Genomic DNA, 14,094 nt, shown 5'->3' with positions numbered 1-14,094 from the left:
TACTTATGTAGATTAGTTCCTTTTCTTAAATTGCCTTAACTGGAGTATAAGGCTTTATAAACAACACAAATGGACATCACTTTTTTCTGTGAACTTTGTTATACTGATCCATCAAAAGGAACTAATCTGTGCTGTTCTAAAAACATACAAAGAAACAAATTATCCACGCTAAAGAAATGTTTAAGTAGTTCTGAACAACAGATGGGATTAGAAGGATTATAGAAAAGGTTACTCCTTAATATGAGTCATTTTAAAAGAGTGAACTCATCATCCACTGAAGTAGTTTCCATTCAATCTGTAAAATATATAAAGTGGGCACAGATGGAGAACATATTAATTTACAACTGGAAAAGCTTTCTTAAAATTTGAAAACTGCTTAACTTCTATGCAAGCATTAAGTAACTAAGAATGTGTATCTCAGCATACATGTTAATTCTCTCTCTCTCTCTTTTTTCTCAAGGTTTTCTACTCTCCGTTTCAAAATCTCTGCAAAAGGTAGAAGATGAAGATATGCTGCTAACCACATTAAATCTAGGAAAAACTCTTCGAAATGGAGCTAGAACTGCAAACAGAGGAGCTATACCTTTGCTGAAGCATTATGAGACTGAAGACAGCGGTGTTTTGGATGAAGATGATGACAGAAAAATAAAGTTTTTGGTGAGTTTTCAGTTTTATGTTTTGGCTTAATTGTAAAATGGAAATTCTCTTTATAGCCAATAAGAAAAACAAGTACAATAATTTAAAGCAATAACCTGGTGAATATGCAAAACTATCACTTTAGCATACTAAAGAATAAATTTTCATCTGTAAGTATCTAATTCCAAGATTTTAAATGTGTAACTTGGACAGTTGAATAAAAGAAATCTGATTTTTACAGAACTATATGTAGCCAAAACTTGTGGGGAAAAAAGCCTGTATTTATGTTTGATTAAGCATGTCCCTATACGCAGCAACAGGTTATTAACTTCACCAAATATAAGACTGATTATTTTATCATGTTCTTTACCATAAAACCATTTCAGCCCAAGATGTAATGCAGGTCATTGCTTTTAAAATATCATCTTGAAAGATAAAATACTTGCACTGCTAAGTATAAAGTGTAAAAAGTCAAGTATAAAAAGTGAATACAACTGACTTTATTTAAAGATAAACTGCTAGTCTTGTTTTCCCTTAAAACAGGACACAGATTCCCGACATGATTTCTTAAATCATCTTATGCCAACCAACTTAGGTAGAAAGCAGCTACCTTATCTTGCACTGAAGGGAGCCATGGCTTTTCCAGCTGACACTGAATTTCAAAATATTGACTCAATACAGGAAAGAGAGACTGCAGATGAAGAAAATTCAGCTAAATTCCCTATAGGAAGAAGAGATTTTGACAGTAAGTATATTTTCATTTTTACACAAAAATTATTTCATTCTGGTAAAGTATAATGCAATGCCTATATAGCAATTTGATAAAGGTTCATTTAGAAACTCGATGTCTATTGTAATTCGGTGCACAGGGGAAGAAGCGTTTGTTAAATTTGTTGAATTAATATTTCCAGAGGCCATAAAGAAGTCTAGTTCTCTGACGATTTAAACTTTCAAGATTCTTTTTTGCTGTAGTGCTCAGGTGTATGCTGGGAAGAGTCTATCGACCTTGTTGGCAAGTCTGAAAACTACTGATCCACACCACCTTCTTTGAAGATTAAAGATTTTACTATGAATTTAATGTAATTTGAAGTTACTGTGTTTTAGTGTGGCTATACACATGCATACAAAAATACTTTCCCATCGCCTTGTAGAGGGAAACATAATTCATTACCAAAAAAGAACATTGCTGTAATTACTAACAATGTATTGTTATAAAAAAAATAAAAGACTTCTGCATAATCCAGACTTGTAAGTATTTGTCTAATATTACACACAAGCTACTTCAACTTATTTGAGTATGAAAGGAAGCAATTAATGAATTTCACCCTTTTCTCACAAAATTTTACAACTTCTGAACCAGTCAATGTACCATGTATGTCAAAACAAAACCTTATAGTCAAAAAAAGTGAGTTAATTTTGCCTGACCAGCAATCAACTTATTCTTGCTTGTAGTTTTGCTGTGTTTTCTTTTTCCACCAATTTTGCTGTCCAATTCCTTCTGAGAGTTGTTGGAACTCTTAGGTCTTTTAGCATTTTTTTGCAAAGATGGTTCACTTTCCTTATCACAGATTACTTTGTCATTATTCAAATCCATCTGTTCATTCTTGGAGTTCTTGTTTCTTGGCTGACAACTCAGCTTTCCCATTTCTGTAAAACTTCTAGTCTGGTGAACATTTTCAGAAATAGTTCCAAGCACCGGTACATCAAGACATGAATCCACACCTTCTGTCATGTAAGAATATCAAAAACATATGTGAAGAAATAAAAAGTTACCTGGGGTTATTCACCCTTTTTCTATCAGAGGACTGTCATGTGATTTTTTTAAAATCAAAACTAGTGCTTTATCAGTAAAACAAAACTATGCTGGTCATTGCAGTTACATTTGCTATGTGTTCATAAGCATACTGCCAGTTTAAAATGACACTGCTCAAAAACACGTAATAGGAAAGTAGATTTATAGCTTTAAGATATTGGAAAAGATGTTTGAAGGGTCTAGATATTATATACATATGATATGGTTTATGGTGGAGTAAAACAAATTTTCCCCTTTTTTTAATGTCAAAACCACAAATTTCACTTAGCTTGCTTTTGTAAAATAAGAAGAAACATTACATAATGTATGTAAAATGTCTCAATTTTTTTACCTCAAGATAGCATCAATACACATTTTTCAGGTTTATATTTTCAAAGCATTAGCATTACAATTTTAATGCAAAGACATTTAACTGATCATAGCATACACAGAGCAACAAGACACGTCTGTCTTTTTCTTGAAAACATATTTATAGTTGAGTTTTACTAAAACCTTGATTGGTAACATTTGAAATATTAGCTATCACATATATTTATTCAGTCCTACTACAGCTTACCTGTGAGATATCCAGCTTTTAAATGTTGCTTTTGTGCAGGATGTATGCAGGTTGGGATTCGGCTACTGCTGAGGAAGTGCTGACCTTTTATTTCACTCAACTCATTTTTATATGTACAGGCAAACTGAGAATTGATTAAAGATTGCTTCATCTGCAAAGAGCAATCTGGTATTAGCTTTAATTATTTATTTAATTATTTACAAAAGTAAAAGACAACACCTGCAAGACTAGTAAAATAATAAGTTTCCCCATTCTTCTGTCTTGAATGCTTTTAGATCACGTAAAATACCAGAAAAATGAGTATGCTCACATAAAAAATATTTATGAAGTATTCATTTACAAAGTGTAAAGAATACTAATAAATTTCAAGAATACTAATAAATTATTCTATTAAAGTCCTAAAATAATTTTAAAATCTTTTTTCATCTCTTTCAGAAAGTTACACATTAACCTTTAAAGCTTCAACCTAAGATATTCTGTCAAAGTTAGCCCCCTCTTTTTATCAAAAGACTGCAGACTCTACCATTTTGAGTAGCTGTCGTAGCTGCTACAGTCAATTATCATACTTCTACAGGTCATCATCTTTGAGATGTCAGTTCATAAATGCCAAGTATAGGATTAGAGTCTCACCACTTAACTAATTTATACATAGAGGAAAGCATAATAGCAACACTGAAAAGGAATGATAGATAATATAAATGAAACTTCAATATACTTATACCTAAAACTGGAATATAAAGTATTATTTCAGGTCTTTCTTTGGCAAATTTCAGATTTCCCTTTTACTCACAAAATAAAGCCATTTCCTCATTGAATGCCAATGTCTAATTCCACATTTGTCATAACCATATAGCATAAGCTGCCAGAAATCTACAGTATTGAAGACCATTATCTGGTTCTGCATGCTCATCTCCACCTCCTAGTCTTGAAAGCTGGGAACCTAGTCTCATAGTACAGGTAAATCAAAATATTTGGCTCAACTACAAAAAATTAAATAAAATTTTTCAATATATTCAATATATCCATATTTAATGGAATCAATGGTTACACATCAAACTTCCTCAGTTTACACTTAAGTTACAGCTTCACATCAGCTTAGAATTTCAGGGTCAAGCTTTGTAGATTCTGGCCAATTTATCACAAATGCTACAGACTCTGCAAGACAAATTCTGCCCTCACTCCCATTTGAAAGTCTACTGGATTATACTAAGATATGTTGAGAAGTATAGCACAGAGCAGATAATTACAATATATTAGGATTTTTAGCTAATAATTCTATTACAACAGCACGGGTGAATTCAAATAAATCTGAGCTGAACAGCTGCTACAGTACAAATGTCAGGAAAAAGAAAAAGCAAGAAATTGTCACAAAAGAAATGTAGTCATAAATATAGATAACAGGAATGATCTGTCAAATAACAGGTTTAAAGCCATTTTTTTGATTAGAAAGTTTGCATTATGCAAGTCTACTTCTCTTCTTAACACAGGCATGTTTAAATCTTACATTTCAGGTTTGACCCCTGTAGATATCTTTTTCTTTCAACTCAAAAATCTCAGATTTAGACAGAAAGAAAGAAAATGTTCCCAGAAACCTCCTTTCACAGGGGCCTTCATCCACAAAATTGAGTCACCATTTATACCACTTTCATCAGATACTGTTTCCATGCATATAAGCTAACAGACTCTAGCTTTTTATCATTGAGATGCAACCTAAGTATCTCTTCACGATACTGCAGTTGTCCAGGTGAACACACCTAGTCTTTTTGGGGAAAAGAAAAAAATAAAAAAAAAAGAAATCACACTTATTTACAGAACTTTAGTTGTTCTTTCTGACTTACTATGTCTGTACATATATAGTTTTACTTTAAACTCAGTATTCCCTTCAACAATCAAAAAGACCCAATTTTCCCACTTGTCCATCACTCCCAAAGTGCAATTTCTCTGTGCCAGATAACAGCCTGAAAAAGAAAGGCAAATTTAACAGGAAGAACTAGACAGCCTGACTCTCAACAATTCTAATCTTTTTTAAGTATTAGTCTACTCTGTACTTAAAACATTTACTGTAAGGTAAGACTATATACACAGACATTTACGAGGTTTTGTGTGCTTCAAGTTTATGCCTTAGATCACCAAGTCATTAAGTGTATGTCATTATACTCTTTTCAGAAAGTGTTTTGGTGGATAGAGAAGCTATAACCAGAATAAGCTTAAGAATTTGAAATAATTAAAAATGCAACTCTAATCTAGTTAAAACTTAACATCCTACTGTACAATTACAATATTCAGAATTGTACAAATAAAATATTCAGTATTGTACAAATAAAATATTCAGTATTGTAAGCTGCATCACAAGAAGTGTGACCAGCAGGTGGAGGGAGGGGGTTCTGCCCCTCTGCTCCCCTCTCGTGAGACCCCACCTGGAGTACTGCCTTCAGCTCTGGAGTCCCCTGTACAAAAAAAGACATGGACCTATTAGAGCAGGTCCAGAGGAGGGCCATGGAAATGGTCAGAGGGCTGGAGCATCTCTCTTGCGAAGACAGGCTGAGACAGTTGGGGTTGTTCAGCCTGGAGAAGAGGAGGCTCCGGGGAGACCTTATAGCAGCCTTCCAATACCTAAAGGGGGCCTACAAGAAAGCTGGAGAGGGGCTTTTTACAAGAGCAGGTAGTGACAGGACAAGGGGTAATGGCTTTACACTAAAACAGGATAGACTTAGATTAGATGTAAGGAAGAAGTTCTTTACTGTGAAGGTGGTGAGGCGCTGGAACAGGTTGCCCCGAGAGGTTGTGGATGCCCCATCCCTGGCAGTGTTCAAGGCCAGGCTGGATGGGGCTTTGAGCAACCTGGTCTAGTGGAAGGTGTCCCTGCCCATGGCAGGGGGGTTGGAACTAGATGATCTTCAAGGTCCCTTCTAAGCCAAACCATTCTATGATTCTATCAGTATAAGGGGCTTACATTTTCTTTAAGCTTAAGGTTACTGCAATACTAATGAAAAATATTTTCCTGTATTTGCTATGTTTCTTAAACACTCCGTCTTAATCCTTTAAAATTCCCTCGATTCTTAATTATTTTTCAGCAAATGACACACATCAAAAATTACGCAACAATAACTTGCACAGAATTCTATCACATATTCATATTGTGAGAGGCAAATAAGCTACAATTTGTGCTGAGTTGATGAAGCTATAATAAACACAGCACAAAGAACACCAGACTTGAGCAAGAAACCCTGATAGTTACCATTCTATAAACAACCATAAATCCAGTTATTCTTTGGGACATCAGGATTTCTCTTTACCACTCCTATCTGACACTTCACTGATTCAGTTTGCAGGGATTAGAATATGTGGAGTCAAGGAACAGAAGTCAAGCCCAAACACTGAAAAACTCGCAGCACAAACCCATCTGTCTGTTTCAACTTCACTGAAGCTTGAAATATGCCTCAAAACTCCACTCTGTATTGCATCACATACTATTTGGTCATTTGCAAATGGTATACAAAGCTCTACCAAATATGACTGTTTCAGCTGATGCTAGTACTAATCTAGAGGGTATATATAAATAAAGAGTGCAAGGCTAAATTTGTTGAAGCAGTCAAACTTCCCAACTAGTCTAGGAATGCATATTTACTAGTAAAAACAACTGTATTACATTGAGTGAGGTAGCAATAAATAAATTTTAATAGCCTGCAGGCAGAACAAAAGAGCATAAGAAGTCTAGCACTGAATTAAAAAGTAGAGCTTCACTGGAATTTTTAAGAAAAAAGAAAAAAAGAGCGACTTAAAACTTGATTGAAGCACACATAACGAAGCCCATCGACAGTTTGAAATAGCTCTTAGAAATTAGAATTCTTTTACATTAAATTCACTGAAATCCACTGCTTTGAGGGCACCAGCCCAATGACCCACACCTCTGGGAGAGCAAAAGGATGTTGGGAGCTCAATTTGCTAATCAAATAGTTGCACACAAATGGTGTGCAATGAACTCAGACTTACTATCCCCTCTCCTCTTCACAAGCAAGTAGGATGTTGTTATTATCCCTGTACAAAGAAAGAAATTCTGCTGTATTTCAGAAAAAAGGGTTCGCTGTTATCGCTGTTCAGCTGGAAGAAAGTATGATAGAATTTAAGACAGAGTTTCAGAGCATTTAGGTAAATTAGTAGTCCTAATGAGTAGATAAAGCAGGACATTTTCCCACCTTGACTTCTATATCTAGAGAAGTTTTTCAGTTGTTCAAGATGCCAATATAAAACATTCACTTTTATATGAAATATTAGTGGTGCATGCTCTATTTATTTCTAAAAGTTAGTTGATAATCTATTCCAGATCTCCTTCCAGCATCTGCATACAGACAGTACTGCCAATATTTAGTCACTAAGAATGTTGAGATTTGGTTTTTTATACACTGGAATGGCATAATAGAATTTGAAAACCTACATCGGTAACAACAAACACATGTTTTTATTTTCTAGCCAAACATTTAGAGTACTATTTGGAAGAGGAAAAGAGATAAAAAGAGAAAATGTCTCTTTTCCACCCTTAGCCTTGTCTGTTTAGAAGGAAAATATTAAAGGTAAGTTGAAAGAGAAAGTTGAAAAAGGGAAGGGATTGCAAAGGGAGAGTAACAAAATAAATGGTAAGTATCATTGCCAAACCAAGGCATCATATTATTCAAACATGAAAAATGTCCTGAATAGCTCAGGTAATAGCAAGTTTTTATTGTACTGAAACTACCAAATTTTTTTTAGCATGACGTTGTACCAGCTTTTTGCTATCCCAAATTAACCGACTACTGTTTTGAGAACATTTAGCCTCAAATCACCTCATTATTGGGTTTCTAAAGTACTCAAAACTCACAGCTACGGAGCCTAGCAAAGTAGTTTAGGGGTCGTGCAGAAACAAAAGTGGTACTTTCTACACAAGTGTGGTTTATCAGCTGATGCTAATATTAATGTCTGTCTTCAGATTTTATGCTGAACATAACCTTTTCCTCCCCTCCCCCTCTCTCCTCCAGATACTAATTTTTTGCATACTCCATACACATTGAAACTTCTAGTCTGCTTAGTGTTCTCCATAACTGTATTCCACTTAGAAATAAATATTTCTTGCTACAATAGATGAGACCTGAGGAAGATTGTTTTCTCTATTACTATGAATTGTCTGCTCATAATTATAGTGGGCATACAGAAAACTCTTGATAACTTCCTGTTGATAGTTGTCCAAGTCACAGTTTATTTGTACTGGAATCACAAATAGGCAAAACAATGCTCTCAAGTAACAGCATTTAGACAACTAAGCAATGAAAAATAACAGCAGTGCATGAAGCTAGGTATTAAGTCATTTTACATAGGCATGAACAAGTCACATGAAAAAGGCAGACAGGGATTTTTTGCTTTGTGGAGCTTTTTCCTTGGAAGGATTTCTATACACAGTAAAATTACAATGAACTTCAAGCATGCCAAGATTTGTTAGAGTTCTTAAGCCACAAATTCTTTTTAAAACTAAAACTACAGTTATGTTCCCAGTTGGAGGGAAATAGTGCCTCATATAGGAAAGGTTGTCTCCAGTTACATTAAGGAAAAAAACATGCCAAACTACTGAAAGTCCTTGCAGCTGTTTCAGGGTAAATGTGTTAACAATGCAGCAGGATTTCTAAAACAATGTATCAAAGGGCCAAAACAGTCCTAAGTTTACAAAAAAGATCTGTTACTCTCTCATATATTGCATGCTTACAGCCTGACAGCTTTTGTTCCTTCCTTCTTAACTCCTAAAGTTCTCGGTTTCATCTAATCCCATTAGTTCATGAACAGTATTTCACCTACAAATTGAAAGTCTAACTAATTTTTTCTGGTGCAGAAGAAAGATGAAAATCTTATTATGCAACATTTTTGTTGTCTTAAGTTGCTCTTTAACCTAAACAAAGCAGGTGATTGTAACAGCCCTTCCATTCCCCTCTCTCACCAATAAGCAGGATTTACATAACCCTATTGAAATCAACAAAATAAGTAGTCAAACAATAGAGTATCTACCCATTTCAGATAAACGAAAGTATGATTCAAAGAAGCAGACGTAAGGTTGGATGTACCCTTTTTAGATAAAATACCTCTCTCCTGTCCAATTAAACTTTCTACATATTTTCATAAAGCAGAAAGGAGCGATAAGGACAACTGACAACAAGAGACATAATTCAGTAGATGTTCTATAGACCTTTTTGAATGAAAGACTCCTTCCACAAAATACCATTCACCAGAAGACACTTCAATTAAACAATAGATAACAAACTTGAAACTCTAAATTGTCTCTCAAAGGAAGATTACTTTCTTATTATTACTCTTACCTGCTTTGCTGGAGGGAATGAAAAAATGCAACATGCTAGTTCCCCAGACTTCTTTCTCCTCAAGGGATAAGAGCAACAGCTTTGCCTCCTAACAAATGCCGTTATAGTTAGGTGATCTTTCTGCATCTCTTCCAGTATTTCATGAGGATTGAAAGACAAAAATATTTCTTTGTCTTTCACTGTTGCCAGGAATTTATTTTGGCACAATGGAAATACCCACAGATTTATTTTATTTTTAAACACCAATTCCAGTTCATAGCTACCTGTATATTTCATCCACTCTGCATATTTTTAGATACTAAACACATATGCATGATGCTATGCCCTTGGTCTAAATATTATCAATCTGCACTCCTCCACATAATTCTGCAGAAGTTGAGAGATCAGTTCCTTTTAAGGAAAGAAAGGACATAATGATTTTTTTCCTCTCTTTTTTTTTTTTTTTTTTTTTTTAATTTAAAGAGGTGTTTCTCCTTTCACTTGCTGGAGTTTTCCTAAGTTTCTTTATTCAACACATGTGTCTTGATGGGACTCAGCATACAACCAAACTAATTGTCACTACTGTGTTTTAATTCCCCTCTCAAATATCACGGAAAAGGGAGACTTTTATGGGACCAGTTCTAATAAGAGATCATTAATTTGTACTATAGACTAACCATCTAACCACCTATCAGAGGCAGCATGGTAAAAAGGTCCTCAGGACAATTTTATGGAACTAATGCTTCCATCATACATACTGCATCAGAAACTTCTCAGAAGAATCATTGACATTGAGAAGAAACACCATGTTGCTATTGTCTTATTCAAAAAACAAATGTCTGGTATCTCTTCTGAGTCAATTGTTAAAATGAGTGCATCATGCATCAAAAAATTTACAACTGTGAATTTTACAAGCAACCTGTACACATTTCAGTGTGGTTGTATGAAATAATAACGAAGACTGATATTCAGTGTAAGAAGGTGATAAATATTACTACAGCACTTGAGATCTATGGTCACGGACAAGGAATTCATTGTGCTGTGTGCTACACAGTAAAGACTGAACAAAATTTATTTCTGCCAAGAGACATTACAATCCAAGACAAGAAATATATGGATTCACAGAGAAAGGAACTGAAATTAGTCATTGTAATGGGCATCCATCTCAACACAAAGCACTGCTAAGTTTTGGGGAGAGGTTGATTTAAAGGTACTGAAAAAGGTTTTAAAGGAGGATAATGTGTTCTGCAGATACCATACCTATAGGAAATCTCTTCAGCCATAAGAAATGGTATAAAACAGACAGCTGAAAGAGCTAGTCTGAAAATTAACAAATGAACAATGAAGACGTATTGCAGGTTGAATGTAAGCAAAGACATATCCCAAAGCAGCAAATCAGAAATAATCAATGGGCTGGGATAGGTTAAAACAAGTAGCTTATGCTGGGATAGGTTAAAACAAGTAGCTTATGTACTACAACTTAAACGAACAGATTGAGATACAAACAGAAGAATGGCATCTAGTGTCTAATCACTTTGATAACAACTTTTTGTACAGCAATCTTAGTGAAGAAAGATAAGCCAAAGCGGCAACTATCAAGTACAAGAAAAATACATGGCAGCACATCAAAAAGCAAAACGAACATTTAATAACTTATAGTTGAGTGGACATATGGATAGAGAAGAATATATTCCAGAGGTGTTATGGAGTGAAAAAGTAACAGGTAGGATACAGTCCTCAATGTTAAATATACCAGGAAAGATAGACATACCACCTCAAGATCAACAGCTGGATATTCACAGGATGGTATAGAAGTAAGAAAAGATGTCAGTTTTGACAGAAGGGACACATAGGTCAGACATAGATCTGTGAACTGTTCATAAAGATGATAGCTGAACTTCTGTTTGTAGATGTATTCATCTACAAAGAAAGTACAGAAAGAGAAGAGAAAGACAGGGCCCTATAAAGTCTTCATAGAAAAAGGAAGAAAAGGAAGGAGTAGAAACATGCAAAGGAAAATCTGTAGAAATTGTTAGAAAGGTAGAAAGAAAACCAGAAAAAGACAAAATGAAAGATGAATGTTTCAAGAAAGAAAGCAGGATTTTACGTGAGAGGAAGGACATCAAAAGTGAATGGCAGAGAACTATCGGGTTTTTAGTTAGAAAAATCATTAGTTGTTTGGCAACAGCAATTTTAGTTGACTGGACGGAAAAGCAAGACTAAAGTGAACATAGGAATACCAGAATAATAATTCCAGACTTCACAGGAATATAGTGTTGTTTAGATGGCAATGTTTGGCTGATACACAGAAGACAATTGCAAACATAATGGGAAACACTCAAACGTCTTATCTTGAGTAAGAGGACTCTCTGCTGATACATAACTGAGGAACATTTATACTCTGAACTGCATGATTTTTATTTTCATTTTTTTAAATGGAAAAACATCTTGAGATATTTGGCCTCAGTTCCATGCTGTACTTTGTCTCTCTGGTACAATAGGATACACTGGAAAAAAGCCATGAAGAAGACTGATTGTGATTACTAGAGGCAGTCTAGCAGCCTCAATGTTGCTCTAAGATATGAGTTTTGTAGCCCCAAGCAGTCATTCAGTTTAACGTTTTAATTGCGTTACCATCCATATTGCTAAAGTAAAGGAAGAGTCCACCATCACAGCTTTAATCTACAACAGATAACACTATAAGAAAGCTTTACAGTCTTCTAAGATGCCAAAGAAAGTTTAGAAGTGCGAACCACAGACTTAAGACCTGTGCTTATTCTCTTTAAATTTTGGTTTTCATAAGACAAAAGGTCATTTATATTTCAATATAGTCATCCTCAATTGTATTAGGCACCTGGTGAGCATCAAAATCAGTTCGAGAAGTTGACTGAAAGACCTCAGAAATCATTGCCAGAAAACATTAGATGTTTCATTCTATTTTGCTACAGGTACGTTCTACTTCATCAATCATGGTGAAGCAAGACTAGGACATGAGTCCTAGAGAAAAAAGTCAGATTCTTGTATTGTATTAACAAGGACCATAGGAGTCACAGAACCCTTATTGGAGTCAGGCCCTACAAAAGCAGCACAGGATAGTGTCATGATGAACCTTTGCATGCAATTCCTGCTCCTGAAGTAGAACTTATTCAATTATTCAGAGACCTCTGAAAGAACTACTATTTGCATAGAAATTATGGTAGCTAATCTAGTATTTTTGATTAGCAAAAAAGTATTTCCAAAAATGTTAAAATAGTTTCATAATATGAATCAGTCTCAGGATTCATATTTTTGATAGTTTCTGTCAAAAACCTTGTAAGTTTCCAGTAAGGGTCTCAAATGTGACAGGTAATTACTTTTAGATAATAATTTTTGTACTCTGATACTGAACACAGCTGTTCATGAATCCAATTACAAAACCTCTATTTAGATAAGAAAACCATCTATTTCAATGTATTATGCAAACAGCATACCACATTTTTGCTATTTGATGAGTAAAGCTGCAATTTAAATATACTGTTTATTGTAAAATTATTATAATGAAGATCCTTTATCAGTTTCAGTCTTTCATAATTTGCCTACGAGTTTTAAGCTAAATTTCAGCATAATTAGTGCATGTGTCCAAAATGACCATCATCCACCCCACCCTCATTCCAAAAAAAGCACTCAGAATGAAGTTGGAGTATATTTAAAACACATGCTGGAAATACTGACAGTGCTTTTCATTACTTCCTTTTAATTATTTTCTACTTCTCAAACATGTAATATGTTAAAATTCCCCTCATATCCAGTGGCAGAAAGGTATTTTCCATTGTGCTGTTCTAGAACTAATTCTGGATTAAAACACCCCTGTTTTCTTCCTTATATGCTAATTACATTTGTGCTTTCACCTGTTGTCAGGGCTAAGTTTGCAAAAATATTAAGTCACTACTTTTATTTAGTTCTCTGTTGAAATGCTGTGAAAGATACAAGCTCTGCCTCTTTCCACAGTCCCAACATTCAAGTTGGTCTTTTTTCCTCAAAATTGTCAATGTAAAATGCAGTACACTGGAAGACTGCAGTTTTCAGAAACATTGAAGTCGTTCTTTTGAATAATGCCACTCCCAATACAAACATATTCTTGTAATGTTCCATTTCATCTACAAAATAGCAAACACTAGCATCTTAATTTTATTGTTCAGAAAGCGATGTTATGGAAAAGGCCTCAGAATGTTACAAATAAAAACAACACTAAAAAAATGCAATGAAAAAGTCATTATTACACTTTTAGAATGCTGACGTTATCAGAACTGAAATCAGGTGCCTGTGTTCAGTTTTATCTCTGTTTTCACATAGCTTCTATAGTCCTGAAATACATTGATGGTTAAATGAAGAGATATAGATTAAGTCAGTATGGCTCCATTAAGAGATCTTCATTAGGAAGTACTTTTAAGTTTAAAGCCTTTCTCTTCTGGAGTTTCAGATATTTCCACTCATATTACAACATACTACACTCATATTTCCACTCATGTGTTCGAGTTAGGCCAATTACCAAAAGTTAATCACAATTACATTTCTTTAGCTGTGGGATACATTTCAGCCAAGTATTTGAGAATTTTAACACTGTTGTTTTCATTTTAGCATTATTACTTCAGTGCATCTATAGTTGCATAGCAATTCCTGCACAGTACCTTCATTTTTTTTTCATCCATAGATTTCTGAACACGTTGTCTAAGAGGTTTTGGAGAAGACCCACTGGATTGTGCTGGAGATCTATATTAAAAAGAGATAAGAAGTAT

General features: G+C 34.5%; 2 protein-coding genes across 3 annotated transcripts in view; one reads left to right on the top strand and one right to left on the bottom strand.

The window, feature by feature from the left end:
- The first annotated feature begins 408 nt into the window (after positions 1-408).
- On the top strand, positions 409-1,582 carry PMCH (pro-melanin concentrating hormone). The gene is made up of 3 exons (XM_052789962.1): positions 409-657; positions 1,180-1,381; positions 1,506-1,582. Exons 1-3 carry the CDS (start codon positions 409-411, stop codon positions 1,580-1,582), a joined length of 528 nt encoding a protein of 175 aa, XP_052645922.1.
- PARPBP (PARP1 binding protein) overlaps positions 1,316-14,094 on the bottom strand; it is a 55,072-nt gene continuing 42,293 nt past the window's right edge. For both annotated transcript variants that reach the window (XM_052790188.1, XM_052790187.1), the window contains exons 9-11: positions 13,987-14,068; positions 3,006-3,156; positions 1,316-2,361 (exon numbers count right to left, since the gene is read on the bottom strand). In XM_052790188.1, the coding sequence (XP_052646148.1) occupies positions 2,033-2,361; positions 3,006-3,156; positions 13,987-14,068 (562 nt within the window). In that variant the 3' untranslated portion in view covers positions 1,316-2,032. The remainder of the gene's footprint in view (positions 2,362-3,005; positions 3,157-13,986; positions 14,069-14,094) is intronic.

Source organism: Harpia harpyja, chromosome 6 (assembly GCF_026419915.1).
Source record: "Harpia harpyja isolate bHarHar1 chromosome 6, bHarHar1 primary haplotype, whole genome shotgun sequence".
Lineage (NCBI taxonomy): Eukaryota > Metazoa > Chordata > Aves > Accipitriformes > Accipitridae > Harpia > Harpia harpyja.
Note: the sequence above shows the minus strand (reverse complement) of the source record. Positions and strands in the feature narration are given on the sequence as shown.

Coding starts and splice junctions, on each gene's coding strand:
- PMCH (XM_052789962.1), top strand. CDS start 409: ATGTGTATCTCAGCATACATGTTAATTCTCTCTCTCTCTCTTTTTTCT. Junction 658..1,179: donor ACAGAAAAATAAAGTTTTTG/GTGAGTTTTCAG, acceptor CCCTTAAAACAG/GACACAGATTCCCGACATGA. Junction 1,382..1,505: donor AGGAAGAAGAGATTTTGACA/GTAAGTATATTT, acceptor TTCGGTGCACAG/GGGAAGAAGCGTTTGTTAAA.